The following is an 18,916-nucleotide window of genomic DNA, read 5'->3' as shown; positions in this document are numbered from 1 at the left end:
CTGTTAGTTTCAGTTACTAATTTTAATAAGATGTCACAAACAAGTTCCAAAAGCCAAAGGGTGACACATGAGCCATAGTTTCAATAATATCCATATAAATACCTAAATTTAGGTCATCTGGATTATAAGGTATTTGAACAAGCATATTTTCTTCTCCTACAGGCCCCTATGTATGATTATCATCCGCATTTAGTGATGTACTGTCAGTGGGCACATCTACTCCAATATTCACATCGATCGGTTGAATAACATCAGTATTAACCACATCATTGACTACAGGTAAATCTAATATTAAACTACCAGAATCAAAATTTTGAACTTTTGTATCATCATCAACAGCCTCTTCATTCTCAATTTCATCTTCATCATCAGAACTAAGTTCTAAATCATCTTACAATCTGAAATCTGGTTTATATGGATTATCATCTACAAATAAACTTTCTTCAACACTAAAAGGTGATGTAGGCCTTTCTAGCGACTCAGCAATATGATCGTCATCCATTTCTTACTGTTATATAACCAAAATGTTACAAAACAACATCACACATACGGCTTAAACCAAACCAAAACCATATACCCTCAACAATTCAAAATTAGGGAATAAAGAACGGCTTGATTTCTTCATTACAAAGAGACACAAAAACTAATACAAAAAACTTGTCGGTACTGTAAAATAGTACTTTTGAAAAATCTCACAAGAACAACATAAATATAAAAAATTATAATTTATTAAATGTTTATAGAATATAAATGCTAAAAATACCATAATAATCTCTGAAATTTCTTTTTTGAAATTTGTTATTTGCTGAGAAATATGTGGCGTAGATTAAGGTCTCACTTAAATTAAGAAATGAATACAGTGAGACCCGATTATAGGTCTCATGGCCCCAGGATATGACAATATGAGACCTTATTTTAGGTCTCAAAAAAATTATTTGATTCATTTATTTTTTCATACGGCAGCCATCATTTTTGATTTGAGCCCTAAATTTAGATCTCATGGCAGTCAAACAGTTAAACATGCATTAATTTATCCTCATATTTGATTGATATATTTATCTTCATTTGATTTTTATCTTCAGAATATGGTATTATTATTATTATTAATATTATTATTTTACATTGAGACAAAATATTGACCATAGCATGTAGATATGAATAATAAGAAATTTCTCTTAAAAAAATCTTGCAGTAGTCACGGGAATTTTTTCAACTACATTGCTATTTATTGACACTTTAATTCTGATATATGCAAATTCTTGATCTCTTTGTAGTTCAATGTAGATTTTTGCTAGATTTCTTATAAAAGTAACTTTAAAACAAAAGAAAATTCATTATCCTGGAAAGTTAAGTTTTTGGAGAATATAGGTTTATGATCATTCTCATTTATCTGTAATTTGCAAGATACAACAAATAATAAATAAAATTAGAAAAGTGCTTAATGAAATAAAGGCAACCAAAAAACATAAATTTTTCTAAAATTAAATCAAAAACTACCATTATATTAATCAAATTTTAGTATTTTATTTACTAAATAATTAACATTTTGTCAGCAATTAGAATTTTAATTCAGCAATTAAGTACAATAATAATTATCTACATAGTAATTTATTTTGAGTAATACAGTCAACCATTTTTTTCTTCAGTTTGTATTTTCTAAAATGTATCTTATTTCACAATTCATCAAGCATCTACTCAAATTAAAATATTATTGAGTTACCAACAAATAAATTTTTCACCACAAAAAACCAATATAAAATTTAAAAAGCAAATCTTATGCTTCTTAAGATGTTGTAGCAGTTAATAATTATGAATGATTATCAATAAAAATTCACAGCACTTGCTTTTAATAAAAAACAGTAAGAAAAAAGTTCAATCTATTATAAATAGAGTGGCAGCTGACCAACAACTCTATTAATAGTTTCAATATCTGCAGGACCTAACCCCATTACAGTTAAACTTCCACTTTTTATTTGAGTCCGACCAGCATCTGCAATGACACATTGATTTAGAGATTCCATTTCAGCCATTTGCATTAGGTCATCAAAGTTTTCTGAAGAATTAACAGTAAACAGTGTAATATCCTGCCCTTCTTCAATCCACTCTTTAAGTAATTTCTTTGAATTTTTATTAGCTTTCTTACACAAAGAAATGATAGCATGTCCACACTGAAAAATAATAAAATGAGAATTAATAATAATGATACAATTTAATTTGAATTAATAAAAAAAAGAACATCATAAATATAAATAGCTGACAAAATAAACTTCCCAGATAAAAAAGTCACAATTATATAAATTACATAAACATGATACAAATGAACATAAAACTACACAATAACAACATACTATTAAGTGTCTTCCAAAAAGGAATATCAAAAATTAAAAAATTAGTGGGATCATAGTTGTTTCCAGGAATTCTCTTCAAAAGGAAGTTTGCTCCCAAATCTACAAAAATTATTTAAGGTAGAGTTAAAGTAAATAAAAAAACACTCTGTTGAAGTAAGTGCATCACAAAGCTGGATTTCCGGTTTTAGTTAACCCTGATAACATATCCAAAACTGGTTACTGAAGTGATTGCTTGACAATCAAGTTTCCTTGAAACTAGTATTTTTTACAGTATTAGTATTACTTTACATGATTCTACCAAGTTACATTGAAATCAGTTACGAATTGCACCCAGTAGAACAAAAAAATCTGAAAATGAACTCAAAAATTCCATTGTTTGGCTTTAACTCTGGTTCCTGAGAACAGATTCACTTCGAAATCAATAGGGCTCTATTTTCAATACGTTTACAACAGCTCACCAAGTTTTGTCAAAATTGCTAAGATCTGCATCAAGCAGACGGACAAAAAAGATTTAACATGTACATATGTTAATAAACATTGCAAAATTTTGTTCAGCAGACTACAAAACATAAAAAAAAGTTGGTCCCCCCTTCCCCATCGCAACCCTTAACAAAATCTGACCGAATCCAGTAGCAATTTGTACAATTTTTTTGAAAATCTGATAAAAAATGATTACATTTATTTTTAAGTATTTAAGTTTTGATAAACTTAATAAAAAAATAAATACAAATTTTTTGGTAGAATATAATGAAATATTTAATTTAGTATGTATTATCACTTACTTAAATATTACCTATAATAGCATAAACAAAAAATATTTTGTATGCTTCACCAGAGCTTGATAGGCTTTGTATAGAACAGTTGATAAGTATCAAACCAATTTTATCTCTAAAAATAATTTATTCTTAAGAAAATAAAAGGAAATGTAAAAAAAAAACTGCAAATAGTAGAACAAAAAAAAAAGCTGTAAATGTATTCAAAAACCCTGCTTTGGCTTTAACTCCAGATTCTGTCAACCAATTTGCATTAAATTTAATAGGTCTCTATTCCCAAAAGGTTTAAATCACCCCACCATGTTTCATCAAAACTGGTTAAGATTTGGTTGAACAAACAAAAAAAATCTTATATATAATTATACACATTCACACATATGTATATAAACATGACAGGGCACAGTGGTGATTTCCAAATTCTTTGGAAATCCACTAAAAAATAAATGTAAGACAGATATAAAAGTGTAGAGGTTTCTTTAAATACTGATTCACCTTTTAAATTAGAAAACAGTAAAAAATTGGACAAACTAATGATTCAATTATAAAGTGCTGTGCTACAATAAATCAGTCACAATAATCACTTTTCCAATTATTCTATTATAATTATCATGTAAAACAGTATAAAAATAAAGAACAATGCAAAAAAAAAATCATTGAAATAAATTGGAAAGCAGATTATGCTACAAAAAATCCAAACAAAAATTTTTACTTAAAATCTAAACCTGGCCATTTTGAATGTACACAGTAGACACTATGAAAATACTCTATAAACAAAAATTATGTAAACTATAAATTAATTTTTTTTTAAATTAATACAAAAAAGTACTTACAAAATATTATAAAACAATAATTTTATCCAAGACTTTAAAATAAGAATAAAAAATGGAAAATAAAAAAATACAAAAACTGGTTTTGTTCTCAGTAATCCAATAGAAAGTCTAAATGTAGTTTTAAAATATCCAAACAATTTACATTTCCGATTCAGACTAACCACAATAATTTTAAAATTAATTAAAGGTTAACGATTTTAGTATAAAAATAAAATAAAATTAAAAAATATAACTATTCTAGGCAATCCCAATAGAAAGCATAAATTTATCTTTAAAATATCAAAACCATTTAAACCTCCAAACCAGATTCTAGCATGACTTAGTGAATGTCTCTTTTATTGGTTCGGTAGGTAAAACTTATATTAAGAAAGACAAAGATAGCGTGAATCTTAAAATAATAAAAATAATAGTTCTTATGACTGGTAATTTTCATAAGTTATAAAAAATGTCAAATAAACCATTACATATTAAAATTTTCTACTTCATTACTGAAAAAAGGCAATTTATAAACTATCCAACCCTTGCTAATTAAACATTTTAAAACTTTCTAATAAACCAATCTTGTGACCAGAATTGCTGGATTACAGCAAATTTCTTTTGTATTCTACATTTATAACAAGCCAAATGCTCTTTTATTTTATTTTAATTTTAGTCTTTCTTTTAATATGTCCTATGTATTTTAAATTGCAATTACATTCTTTTTAAATTCATTTAAAATGATTTAACTCTACCAACGCCCACTCTTTTGATGGATTTAGTTTTATCTTTATCGTTTCCAAGGATGGAGATCAATTTCCTAGACATAGCCATGGTAATGGTATTATTGTGGTTTTTCTTCATATTGTTTATCTTTTACTTATGGAGGGCAGTATGCAATTTTTACCTGTGCTTTTTTCTGATTCTTCACAATTTCTCTAAAATAAGGTTGTTTTACTGTATCTGTTAAATTTTTTTTGTAGATTCTTTTCTATATGCTATCAATAGAATCTTTTTGTAAAACTACTGAACTCAGCTGTATCTTTAATAAAACCCATTTCTCTTCAATAAACCTCCAGATCAGGCAGCAACTAGTTTTCTCTGTAAATCATTGCATTAACAGCTGCCATTTTGTCACAAATGAGGGTAAGGTGATATGAGAGCTGTTTAATAAGCACATCAATTAACTATGATTTATGATGAAGACAGCGAGCATACTCATTTGAGATGTGTTATATTGGTAAGACTTGATGTATTGGCAGTTTTGAGAACTGTTACACATCTTCAAAAATCAGATGCTTGCATTGCATTAATCTGAGCATGCAGATGCATATGAAATGCATTGTGTGTTGTGTTTCCACAGTTCTTAATATCTGACCAAATGGTATACCATGTATTCACTGTGAAGAATTGTTAACTCACTAAAAGAAGGAAGAAACACATTTTTTGCATAATATTATAACCATTGTTAATCCTTGGATGTTCCATTATGACTCTGAAGTGAAATCACAAAGCTCCCAATGGAAGTCATCTTCACCATCTCCAAAAAAAAAACTAGAAAGCAGCATGAATAAAGTCATGAAGATAATCTTTATTGATCATGAAGGATTCATTTACTAACATCAAGCACCTAAAGGGTTCTAACAATGCTCTGTAAAAAAAGCATCAACGTTCATCAATGAACTTCAGAAAAAACCGTGAAGAATTCCTGTTCCATCGCAATAATGGATGCTCACATATCACTCAGATACTCTGTGAATTTTTGAATGGAAAAAGGTTAAAACAGTTCCGACTTCTAGCTACTCCCAGACATGAAAGAGGACCTGAAAGAGTAAAAATTTGAAGCGAATCTAAAGCTCTATAAGCCATGAAGGTGAAATTCAAAATGCTTTTGAATGATGATCTGGATTTCATGTCTGAAAAGTAAATCAAGCACTGGAAGCAGTGTGTCGTGCTTAGGGAAAGTATTTTGAAAGGGAACATGTAAATATAGATTTACAATAAAGTTTTTTTTTAAATTAAGCTGTCGTCTCATCATTTTCTGGACTGCCCTCATACTTTTCATAGTGTCTACTGTAATGATTCTTTAACAATTAAAATGGCCATCTAAGTATAGATTTTAAGTAAAATGTTTTGTAACGTGGTTTGGAGCATAATTTTGCTTTTCAACTTATTTCAGTAAACTTACTTTAGCACTGCTCTTTATTTGTATACCCTTTTATATTAATCATGATTATAATTAATATAAACTTAAATTGTTGAAATCTATTAACATGAACAATTTTGAGGAAATTTTAACACTAAATATCAGCAAGATGGTCATTACAAGTATTATTTTCAAAAGAAGGCAACTAAACCAAAGCCAAAATGAATTAGATTTTTAAATGATAATAGGTTTACCAAAAATTAATTTACTACTTCAATAGAGAACAATGATATAAACAAACAAAAATTGGTTTGATATAATAAGTACAAATATTATTTAATCTGAAGCAAAATCAAAATTATCTATGCAAAATTTTATTGTACGATTTTTTGATTACAGACATATGTTGTCATCAAGTCTATTTTCCAGGGGTACCACCACAAATTTCTAAATTTTCTATTTTTCTGAAATAATTTATAATGGTTTCAAGGCAATCTCCAGACCACCTAAAAAATCTTTACATCAGTGTTAACTTTAAACAAGGATAAGTGGTAACAGTTAGCATTATCACTATTTTAAAGTAATCAAATAAACTACATTATTTTCCTTGTTTAGAATAATCAAAATATATATCACAAGCCTTATTCCTTTTGATTTTGTTGGCCCAACTAACTAAAAATTAATTTTAACTTAATAACAAAAAATTATATTTTAAATCATCCTACCTGTGCAGCAATTTTCCCTTTTCCCATTTTTAAACTTGAATTCACAATAAGAGCTACAGTATGAGTAGGTATTTCATTCTGCAACTGTAAAACAAAACAAAATAAAACTACCTGACAACAAAATAATAAGTACTGACAACAGTAATCTGAATAAATTTTTAACAAAAAATAAGAACATCAAAACTTGAAAAATGTTTTAATAATTAATAAATTGTTAATATAAAAATAAACTCTAATTGTTTCTTTTAAAATATTATCAACGACACATAATTTAATTAGTAATCATGTCTTCGGGGATCCTAAGGAGCAAAGGGAGACCTGCTTTCCAAATGTTATATCGAAAGCTGAGAAGGTTAATACAAATGAATGAATTACAAACAAGTACTTAAATTTATAAATAAATTTTCAAAAAGAAAACAAGACAGTAGACAATAAGAGAAAGAATTGGAAAAAAGACAATAATTAACATTTCTTAGATTCGTGTTTTTTTTTATAGATGAAAATTCATATAATATGAACTCCTGGGCAAACAGATATTTTTTATTATGAAATACATATGATAACAAAAAGATATTTTACGCATCCTACCTGTGCAGAAATTTTCACCTTTACCATTTATAAACTTGAATTCACAAGAGCTACAGTATGAGCAGGTATTTCATTCTATAACTGTTAAATTACTCTGTAAAAGCAGGCATCAAGTCTATACTCCAGAGATACCACCAAAAACCTACAAACCTTCCATCTTAAAGGCAATCTCCAGGCCTAAACAATCCTTACAATGTTAACAATGTTAATCCTTACAATTAACTTTAAACAAGGATAAGTGGTTAAATTCAGAAACTGAATGGTAAACTTGTACAAGTTTATTTGTACAACTGGGTTTCTTTTCAAATATTTTTAAAGGGTAAACATTATCCCTTATATGAAAGAAAACAAATGGATAATATATGAGAATATTCTCATAGCATGCAGTATAATGCTGGTTTTACTACTAGACAAATAATTGTTCAATATTTAAGGCTAAACACATGATTGATTAGTTATCTTTTATAAAGTAATACATTTTATACGAGCTAAATACTTATAAATATGTTTTCAGACATTTTTTTTTTCAAAAGTTTGGTGCTATTAATTCCTCAGAAGATACCTTCTGATGAAGGATCTTTAAGTGGTTATCCAATACATTCCATTCAGTATGTGGTTAAAAAATAGTAAGGTTTAGCCGATTTGCAATCTATTTGTTTGTGGTATACTGTTTAGCCAAATCTAACTGATGGTAAATTTCATGCGATATAAATGTATTGGATTGTGCTCTACTATAGTTGTGAATGTACTATAAGAAAAATTAGGATTTTATGGTCAATATCTCTTCCCATGTGTGTTCAGCTTCTAGAATTCATATCAATCAATCACCTATTATTGCTTTGCTATTTTTAAGTTCCCGTTACAGAAACAATTAGAAACTTAAAAACCTTGTTATCAGAAACAAATTGGGAAAGTAATAACAAAATTAGCTTTGAAGAAAAATTAAACAATTTTCTTAATTTTCAGAAGACTTTCTTTCTAGTATGCCCTTTGGTAAAAAAGGAACAGTTATGTTTTTAAACATAAAAAGAAAAATACACAGCTTTCGAAACAAATTTTAAAATCTAGCACTACGCTGAGAAACCTACATGGGTTGTCTAAGTATAATTTGTCTGATAAATTCCAGGACTACTTGTATTTGAAAAATTATAAACAAATTTATGCTAAGTTATTCATGTTACTAAAAGATAATATTATGATAATTTAATACCTAATTCAAACAATAAATCTAAAACCATGTGGACAGTCATCAAAAGTGAAAATGAATTTGAAAATAAAAACAGGTCAGATAACTTCATAACAAATACAACAGGACTCAATTTTTGTTAAGACAAGGGAATTTATTTATTTATTTTTTCATAAAGTACTTCAATTTAGTTTCACGTCTTTTACTGATGAAAAAACTTCGTAGCTATTTTTAGTACTACAGCAGTGCTTACTCTATAATCATCTCTTGGGGCTCCCCAAAAAACTCTGAATGAGTTTTTAGTATACAAAAATGGGGTATCAGATTATTATCTGCCTGTAAGTATGAAGCACAGAGATCTATACTTAGAAAATTTAATATGTTAACTTGTCCTTGTATTTATATTTATATATGCGTAATCTCTGCTACACATAATGGTCATTTATTCTTAAAAAATAACAATATCCACCTTTAATAACAATATCTAAACAGACAACGAAACTATTTTCATATAACTCAACCCAATATTTCGGCTTAGGAGAGAGGGCCTTATTATGCTTTCATTGCCGAACACATTCACATTGTGGTTGCAATTTTTAATAAACTCATAAAAAAAACTGAAAAATCTTTCCACCTATTTATTTAAAATACAATTAAAAGATTTTCTTTTACAAAAAAGATATTACTCTGTTGAAGAAATTTTAAATAGTATTAATAAAAAAAAAACACAATTTATCTGCATCCCATTCAATATGTACATACATATGACCTTAAAATAATTTTCAATAGAGGCATTTTCTAGTAATATTAGTAATTATTTTCTAGTAGTATTTTGTGAACTATGAATTATTTTCTATTAATTTTTACATTTAATATCTTAACTATATTTTGTGTTTTTTATTTAAAGAATTAATTAAAGCTCATCTATTTTTTATCTTAAAATTGATTTTAATATTTATAATTTATATTATATTGGTGTAATATAAATAATGTATTATTATGTTCCAATCAGAATAAAAATTAACTAAATATGACTGTGATGACAATGATCATCCATAAAATTTTAGAATTTTTAATTCATTTGATTTTCAACTGTCTGACCTTAACCAGCATTAAACATGGTTAGTGACTAATTAATAGAGATTTCAAAATTTGTTGCCTGCTCATAATAAAGACTTTACTTTTCTTACAAAAAAAAATTATGAAATTATTAACAATGTTAAGATTCTATTTATACTGAAGATCTAAATGTACAAATTCTGTTGAATGCTTATTTACTGTTAATAGCAGTTAGTACCTTTATAATCTGTAAAGCAATGAACATCATTCAATTAAGGATAATCATTGGTATAGATTCCCTGAGTATGTGGTATGTAGTCCAAGGAAACTTTTGTAAGTAACAATTACAAATCAATATTTATACATACTGATATGAGTAGAGTCTTGCTTTTTGTTGAGTTTTAAGTTATATCTGGAAATGAGAAGGATGATTTTGAAGTAAAAAGAAGCCTAGTTTTACCACCTTTCACCAAGCTTACAATCATATCAGATTTCATAATTGTGACAACAAGCTTATTATTGAAAACCGATCATGCTTTGTGATAGACCACATTTGTAAACAAATTCCACTGCATGAAAGAAACTGTGTATTCATAAGTTTGAGGTGAAAAATATGAAGAAATTATTAAAATTATGCTCTGGATAGTGAAAACTCTTTTGAAACATAAGGTCTTTGTGGTTTCAAGATCATCAGATTGTCTATTATGTAACTGCTATTTTACCAGATATATGTGCATCTAACCTGCAAATGTATGATTCCATAAACCACCAACCTAACTTTCCATATATCTTATGTCAATTGCTTAGCAATAACATTGAAAAAATGAATAAATTTTTTGTTTACTTAAAGCACAAAGCCTTAACCTTATATAAACTCTATTGTCAGATTGTTCTTTTTTAGGTATCTATTATTTCATACTGATGGGTATTCTTTACACCCTTGTTGGTTATGTTCCGCCTTGTTTATTTCAGTTTTTAAACTCAATGATTTAGTTAGTCTATTAGTTATACCATAATAAATTAATTATTTTACAGTATTTTTCTTTAATGTTTCAATTTTTGTTAGTTAGATGGAAATTCTCCATACTCATGCTTAATCTCTTATATTCTGTTATTATTTTGCACACAAAAATCACCCTGTAATTTTTTTCGTGCGGTTCCCCGGCAACTTCAATTTATTTTTATTTTTCTTATAGAAGTGTTTTTAAAGTTTATTCATTCTTTTGGCCCTTTATCAACATTTTACTGGCTAAATTGTTAGGACTTCAGATTTATGTTAGGTACAGAATGAAAATATTATTAAGATAAAAACCAAACCAAACCAAACCATATTCCTGATCTATTAGAATATCAGCCTGGACCTCTGAAGATAAAGGAAAAATTCAATGAAATCAATAAATTTAGAAAAAGTCATGATTAAAAAATAATTAAAGGATAAATAAATTAAAATAGATTGAATAATAAATTAAATAGTTAAATCAAATTAAAAAAGGTAAATAACATCAACAATATGTTAAACACAGCAAAAATATTTAAATCAACATCAGACCTCCTGACCCCCATAGGGGAAGACACCCTTACGCCACCCCCTCTGTTCCAAGCCCTTATGGGCTTTACCGGAGGTCATCTTTAAAACCACGGCTTTTGACATATTCTAGTCCACCTCAGCCAGGATGCCACCAATACGAGTGCCATGAGTGACATTCACATCGGTGTACAACTATTTAATGAACTCAAAACAAAATACATCACACCGAGTCTTAAGTAAGACTGAAAGGACCTAACTAAACAAAGGAATTGAACTAACCTACCCGTAGAAGGTAAAAGTGAGTTCAACACAAAACATGAAACATAAAAATATTACACAGAACAATAACATTGAAACAAAACAAAACAAAGGTCAAAAACAACAACAAACACATAATTTATAAAACAAAACAAAAACATAATATAAGAGAAATCCAATCACAGCTCTAGATCCCCTCAGCAATCCTTTTCTTTGCTGAGTACACTATAACACTCTTATATTGCCCATTCGGTCTGGCTCCTCAGTTTACACAGAGATCCAACACCAACCTGATAAGAACAAGCCAACAGATGGTCTCCGTACACATTAACTTGTACTTCGAGCACTCATAAAGAACATGATAGGTGTCATCTAATTGTCCACACTGAGAACACATCCCAGAATTTACCAAGTCGAATTTCTGCAGTCTGTCCCTAAAAGCAACATGGCCGGAAAGAAATTGCGTCACATATTTATTAGGGTGCACCAAAGAGGCATCCCGCAAACCAACAAAATTTGGATAGAGATCATGCATATAACGCCCACCATCAGTCTCATTCCAACTGGCCTGCCACAAGGCATTGTCCTGTTGTTCAATTTCTCAAATTTTATCTGTAGTCAACTCACCGCAAAATACCACTGCTGCTTCTCAGACGCAATCAAGTCTATCGGTTTCAATCAACAATATGTCAATAATAGCATAATATTAATAGAATAATATGGGTCATCCATTAGTAGAAATATGACTGCGGTAGACAATTGGAAAAAGTGAAGGCCATCTGTGGGTGGACAAACTTTACTACCACAATTCATCTGAAGATGAACTAGCGGATTCACAAAATAAAATTGCTCAATTATTAGCCAATCATTTCGAAGGAACCAGTAGAACAGCTAATTATGATGAATGTTTTAAAAATCAAAAAACAGACTTTGAGGGTCATCTAAATTTTGGAACCAAAATGAATTTTTGATCAACTGTATCCATCAGAATAGATGAACTTCTGAAAGCATTGGAGAAAACTAACAACACAGCACCTGGTCCAGACAAAATACACTACATCATGATCAGATAGTTGAACAAAACTCAGATTACTAGAATTGCATAATCAATTTGGCGGAACCGAATGTACCCACAGCAGAGGAAGGATGAAAGCATACATTGTTCCAACTCAAAAAAGAAAAAGATAAAAATCTGAATAATCCCAATAGTTACTCCTATTTCCTTGACGTGTGCTACTAGAAAAATCTTTGAAATAACTCACTCATTTGTATTCTACAAGGACAAGGTTTTTTCCTTAAATCAAGCAGAATTTCAACAGTACCATTCGACTATTGACCAAATGATCAACTTAGAAAAATAAATATTACATACAACAGTTTCATCACTAAGAAACAATGTGTTGGAGTCTTCTTTGTACTTCAGAAGGCTTTTGATGTGGCTTGGCATCATGGAATAATTCAACTACAAGAATGTGACATTTGTGGCAATTTATCGGTATTACTTGACCACTATATGAATGACTGTACTTTTCAATCACGGGTTTATAATCAGGTACTAGTTAGAAAAAATATTAGAAAATGACGTACTGCAGAGCTCATCGTTGAGTGGTAGCTTGTTTACAATCGACATTAATAAATTAATATTAGCTATTCCAGGAGAAATCAGCAAAAGCATCCATGTCGACGATCTAGCAATAGTACATGCCAGTAGCAATACAGTTGCAGTGAAGTATAAACTGCAACAAGCAATAAACATTCTCAGTGAAGTTGCAAATAATAACAAATTCAATTTTTCACCATTGAAAACATGCTGTGTACAATTCTGTAGCTAGAAAGGTCCACATTGTAGTCCTGTTCTGACTACTGATGACCATTCAATTCTATACAAAGATAAAGTATGTTTTTGGTTTTACTATTAGATAAATCCCTAACTTGGGGATTATATACCTATATAGAAATCGAGTGTTAGATGCAAGAGAACCCTAAACATTATTAAATGTTTATCAAACTGCAACTGGGGCTCAGATAGAGATACAGTACTGCAGTTATATAAAGCATTGGTTCAATCAAAGCTCCATTACAGGTTTACTGTGGATTCATCCCCTCGAAAGTCATCTAAGTAATAAATAACAAAGAAATCAGATATGCCATGTGCTTTCCGAACAAGCCCAGTGGCTAGTTTAATGTCTGAAGCCAACATAATGCCATTACATTATAGAAAGGAGATCTTAGTATTCAGATATCGAGCAAATATATAGGACTTCCTTACCCATATAAACTGCAAAACTTTTAATAACAATCCTTTGTCTGCTTTGTATGAACATTGCACTACCGATTCCAGATCAGCCAGAATATGGTATCGTCAATTAGTAACAAAACATGAAATTGCTTTGCCAGATAAATTATCAATTCCAAGGAGAGAAATACTACGATGGTTTTTCCCATCTATAAGCATTAAGATTAGATCTTTCTTAAAGAAAAATAAAAGAGAAACCAGTAGTGATCATCGACAGCAATGTTTGAGAATCATCAGTAACTATGAGGGATATATGAAAATTTATACTGATGGTTTTAAACTGAACATGGTGTTGATGTTCTATATAACAAATGGTGAAGTTCATTCATGGAAACTGCCAGCTACGGAAAGTATTTACACGATACAGCTCATTGCTACCTAGAACATTTCTGCAAAGTGAGAACACTTATATGTTCCGACTCTTTAAGCATACTAACTGCTATTCAGAACAAAACCATTGTGGATGTCCTCATTGCAAACATCCTGTCAATTCTGTATGTATTAAACTGTATGGAACACCGATGTGTATTAGTATAGATTCCTAGGGCATGCTGGTATCAAAGGAAATGAAAGCACAGACAAAGCTGTTACAATAGCAACATTTTGTGAGAATATGGACATAATTCCTATTTAATAGGCTGACATTAAAAATCAAATTAATATCTAAAACTTTATTAAAAGGGTAATATCTTTTTCTGCAAAAGAAAATCTTTTAATTTTGAATAAATCAGAGAAGATTTTTCAAATGGTTTGATAATTGGTAAAAATTGCAAAAGAAGCATTATAAGTCCATTTTTCATAAGCTGAAGTATTGTATTGATTTATATGAAAAGAGTTGCATTGCCTGGTTTGATAGGGATGGATATAATTATTTTTTAAGAATTAACTAACTATTCTTCCTGTCAAAGATTGTACATTCATAAATATACACACAAGGATAAGTTAACAAATTTAATTCTCTAAATGATTCATACTTATGGGTGCCAGATAATGAACTGACAAGCTCATTTTTGTATCTTAAACTCATTCAGACTTTTTGAGGGAGCTCAAGAGATGACTTATACTTTATATAGGAATACATGTGGGCATAATAAATACCTAATAATAATGACAAGCTTAGCATAATGAAGAACATAAGTTAGTGACATATGAACAGTACGTCTTAATTCTGATACAATAAAAATCAACTTAATTTTGTTTGTTCTCAACAGAATAAAATATCTCCTCTTTTTTCTTTTTCCTTGTTAGCCTCCAGTAACTACCGTTCAGAAAATACTTCAGAGGATGATATGTATGAGTGTAAATGAAGTGTAGTCTTGTACATTCTCAGTTCGACTATTTCTGAGATGTGTGGTTAATTGAAACTCAACCACCAAAGAACACCGATATCCACGATCTAGTATTTAAGTCCGCCTAAAAATAACTGGCTTTACTAGGACTTGAACGCTGGAACTCTCGACTTCCAAATCAGCTGATATGGGAAGACGCGTTGTTAACCACTAGACCAACCTGGTGGGTTCAGAATAAAATACCTACACAGCTAGCTATAAACAAATTAAACAACAGTGATAATAAATAACATATGGAGATAAAAAATACATTATGTCTTCACTAATCAACAAATTAGTGTATTTTCAGGAAAGAAGGTTAAAACGTCTTACTTTCTTTCAACCCTATAAACAATTTTGACAACATCACAACAACAGACCTACAAAACCTGCATCTCTACAGATATCAAAATGAAAATGTATCGCTAAACATTGGGAAATTGGTTGCAAATATATCTATGAATACAAACAACATGCAGCCGAATTTAACCAATTTTTTGTTCTTTGTAAACAGAATAATTTGCAGTATATTTGATGTTATTGTAAATGAACTGTGCTTAGTTTTATAATCAAACAAATAAATGCTGAACAATAATGTTCAATTTTCATTTTAAAAATGTTTATAAAATTTTTAATCAAAAGTAAATGTTTAAAATGTATGAATTCTCACCTCAGACTGTTTCGTATCTTCCGAATTTGTATTTTCTGATTTTTTTCTGCAAAATATTATCCCAATAAGGTATCCCACGCATAATCCAGCAACAAAAATGTTCACTGGCAGTTCAGAAAATGAAGTAGGTAAATTCATTGTACAGTGTTTATTTTCATTACTATACGATGATTAAATAAAAACAGAAAAAAATGTTTACGAACACACGTTCAACGTGTATGCCGAACACAAATCACACCAAACAGTAACATAACCTCAATAGAGTGTAATAATAAACGAACGAAGTAATCTTACACCAAGCGGAAGGAGCACGGAAAGTACTTCATTAGCAGAGAATTAGGAGCGAGACAAATCTAGAACGAATCGAATCAGCTCAAAGAGAAATTTAAAACGAACCAAATCTCTTATGTTGATCCAAGTAGTAATTGCTCCACTGGAAATTGGCTCTGACCAAACGAGCTTAAGATATACCCAAATCAGAGTAGTTCCAGCTCCTAAGGAGGAGGTGAGAATAATCTTTTGAACAAAATAGCTGTCTCTTACAAACGAACACATTACTCTACAAAAACGTTTTACACCACTGATGTTTATTCCAGCAGCCGCTCTGCGAACTTTGCGGAGAACTTATAAAATTACTAGTAAAAAGTACGTTATGACACTTTCTAATAGAGAGTGAGTCACGGGACCCGATGATTTTAAAAATAGAATCACCATAACAAATATAATTTACCTAAGAACGTTTCAACATGTAATTACAGCAAATATAATGCCATTTATTTGCGTAACTTCATTTTTTTAAGCAACATATCAGACAAATGTCCTCCATAATTTTCTACATACTTTTGTAGTCCGCATGGCAGATTCATCATCACTGCTTGTACAATGTTTTCTGGGTTGCACTAGTTTGTTCTTGTACGGGAACTTTGAGTTCGTTGGGTCTACTGATGAGAACTCTAGACTTTAGATTCCCAGAAAATATAATCGTATACTGAAGGGTCTGGAGAACGTGTCAGCCGTGTAACATCTCCTCCTTTGAAAATCAGAAATCTTAAAAATATCTCTCGAACTACCAGCCATGGATGCTCTGGCTATGAGCTTTTGTTCTGTCCTGCTGGAACCATACCATATTCAAGTTGATTCCATGACGAAACTGTTCAGGAGAAAGAAAATCTCAAAACATCGTTATGTATCGATCAGAATTGACTGTCATCACGCGACCCTCCTCTTTGAAGCGTAACCTTGTGAGGCGTAAGGCCTTGTGATTTCAAGACTTGCCAGAACACTTAACAGTTACACAAGCACTGTGAAGAGGATGCATTTGAAACTTCTTAGGATTCGTATCAGACCAGTAATGAAAGTTTTTTTAAATTATGTACCTACCATAAATGAAGAATGAGCTTCATACTTGCAAAAATGTCATCCACTTTGCTTTGTCACCATCATTTTACATGGATGAAAATTCAAACCCTTGAATAGAATTCTTCTGACACTGATGTGGGATAAACAAAAGGCTGCAGTGTGTTTTCTGGTTGAATGCTGAGAGCTCCTCTTCATTGCCTGGCAAATTCTGTCAATGTTTGACAAAGTTCTCATGGAGCGCACAGGACCTGATGATAAGTTTTTCATAGCAGAAGCAGTAATTCAAAATTTCATCATACTGAAGCTAGAACAGCAAAATGACCTAGAATATTGAATGAAAATTCATATAATTATGGAATTTTATCTTCTACATTAACAATGTATGTTTATTTTATCTTTGTAGTAACATACTTTTTTCACAACTGGAATTGTTAAATATATAGTGCAATGCAATAATTTAAAAAAATGTTAAATGTAAAGAAAAGACTCAAACATACAAAAATATGTAGAAAATATTTTGGCGCAATTTATCAAAGGAAGGTTTTCATGTGGAATTGTGCTTCCTGAAGATCTTTCACACCTCTCTCTTTTTCTGTTTAGTCTCCAGAACCACCGTAAAGTAATACTTCAGAGGATGAATGAGGATGATATGTATGAATGTAAATGAAGTGTAGTCTTGTACAGTCTCAGGTTGACCATTCCCTGAGATGTGTGGGTTAATTGAAACCCAACCACCAAAGAACATCGATACCTATTATCTAGTATTCAAATCCATATAAATGTAACTGAATACTAGAATTTAAACCATAGAACTCTTGACTGAAATCAGCTGATTTGCAATGTGTTTACCACTAGACCAACCTAGTGGGTTAAGATCTTTTCACACCTAACACATAAATATTATATTCAAATATGTTAAGCACCCTTAATGAATGAGCTATACAATAACTCATGAAAAAAATTTTTATAACATTTCATAATGCTGAATGACAATAATTTTAATTGTTGAATTATACTTATTTTAACACATGAATATAATGTAAGCTGCTACTGTTCTTCTAATTTACTCTTTTTTTAACCACATTTATCAGTCAATATTAAAATACCTACTGACACAGGTATATTTTGAAAAATATTAGAGCACTAAGTAGCATTGGTTAGATGGAATTAGATGCAAATATCAAGAAGACCCAGATTCAATAAAAATTTATGTAATATGCAAAAGAAATTATAAAGAAGATTCCTTAACAAAAGTAAAATAATGGATAGACTCTTGAGTGAATTAAGTACTTCAGCTGTTGTTTTACTTTTAAATGTAATTTTTTTAAACTTTTTAATTCATCTTAGAAATTTCTTTTAATTTACTATGATAAGTATAGATAGCCCATTGATCTCGTCAAAAAAAAATGATTTACGTACTTTTTTCAATAGCTGATAAGCATAGAGAGACATAATAAAGTTATTTTTAATCGTATCAAAGAAAGTCTGTAAAATTATCATAAGATAAATTTGGTACGAGGGTCGTTCGGAAAGTAATCTCCGTTTGGTTATAAATAAAACACAGTCGTAGGTAAATACATTTTATTATATACATCTTAAAACTACATCTTTCCTCTACTTTTCAACACAATTATCATTTAAATTTAGGCACTTATCGTACCTTATCATTAACTTAGAAATTTCGGCTGCAAAAAAATCTCCCGCCTGTTCCTTACTTACGGTAGCGTAACTTTTCCGTTAATACCTCGAACAAAACAGTCATGGAATTTGTGGGAATTCATTGGAACGTTCCGATATGGTAAAACGTCGATTTCCACGCACTTTGGCATCAATCTTTTGAACGAGT

General features: G+C 29.9%; 1 protein-coding gene across 1 annotated transcript; it reads right to left on the bottom strand.

Moving 5' to 3' along the window:
- Positions 1-1,505: 1,505 nt before the first annotated feature.
- LOC142320054 (peptidyl-tRNA hydrolase 2, mitochondrial-like) lies at positions 1,506-16,146 on the bottom strand. Its single transcript, XM_075357733.1, has 3 exons — positions 15,712-16,146; positions 6,799-6,882; positions 1,506-2,168 (listed from the first exon to the last, which is right to left on the bottom strand). Exons 1-3 carry the CDS (start codon positions 15,847-15,849, stop codon positions 1,881-1,883), a joined length of 510 nt encoding a protein of 169 aa, XP_075213848.1. The 5' UTR covers positions 15,850-16,146; the 3' UTR covers positions 1,506-1,880.
- Between the last annotated feature and the right edge of the window lie 2,770 nt (positions 16,147-18,916).

Source organism: Lycorma delicatula, chromosome 1 (genome assembly GCF_047948215.1).
Source record: "Lycorma delicatula isolate Av1 chromosome 1, ASM4794821v1, whole genome shotgun sequence".
NCBI lineage: Eukaryota > Metazoa > Arthropoda > Insecta > Hemiptera > Fulgoridae > Lycorma > Lycorma delicatula.
This window is presented reverse-complemented; position numbering and strand designations above follow the sequence as displayed.

Excerpts from the sequence above, each read along its gene's own strand:
- LOC142320054 (XM_075357733.1), bottom strand. The coding sequence starts at position 15,849 with ATGAATTTACCTACTTCATTTTCTGAACTGCCAGTGAACATTTTTGTT. Across the intron at positions 6,883-15,711 it reads AAGATACGAAACAGTCTGAG|TTGCAGAATGAAATACCTAC; the intron begins GTGAGAATTCAT and ends TTTGTTTTACAG. Across the intron at positions 2,169-6,798 it reads AAGGGAAAATTGCTGCACAG|TGTGGACATGCTATCATTTC; the intron begins GTAGGATGATTT and ends ATTATTTTTCAG.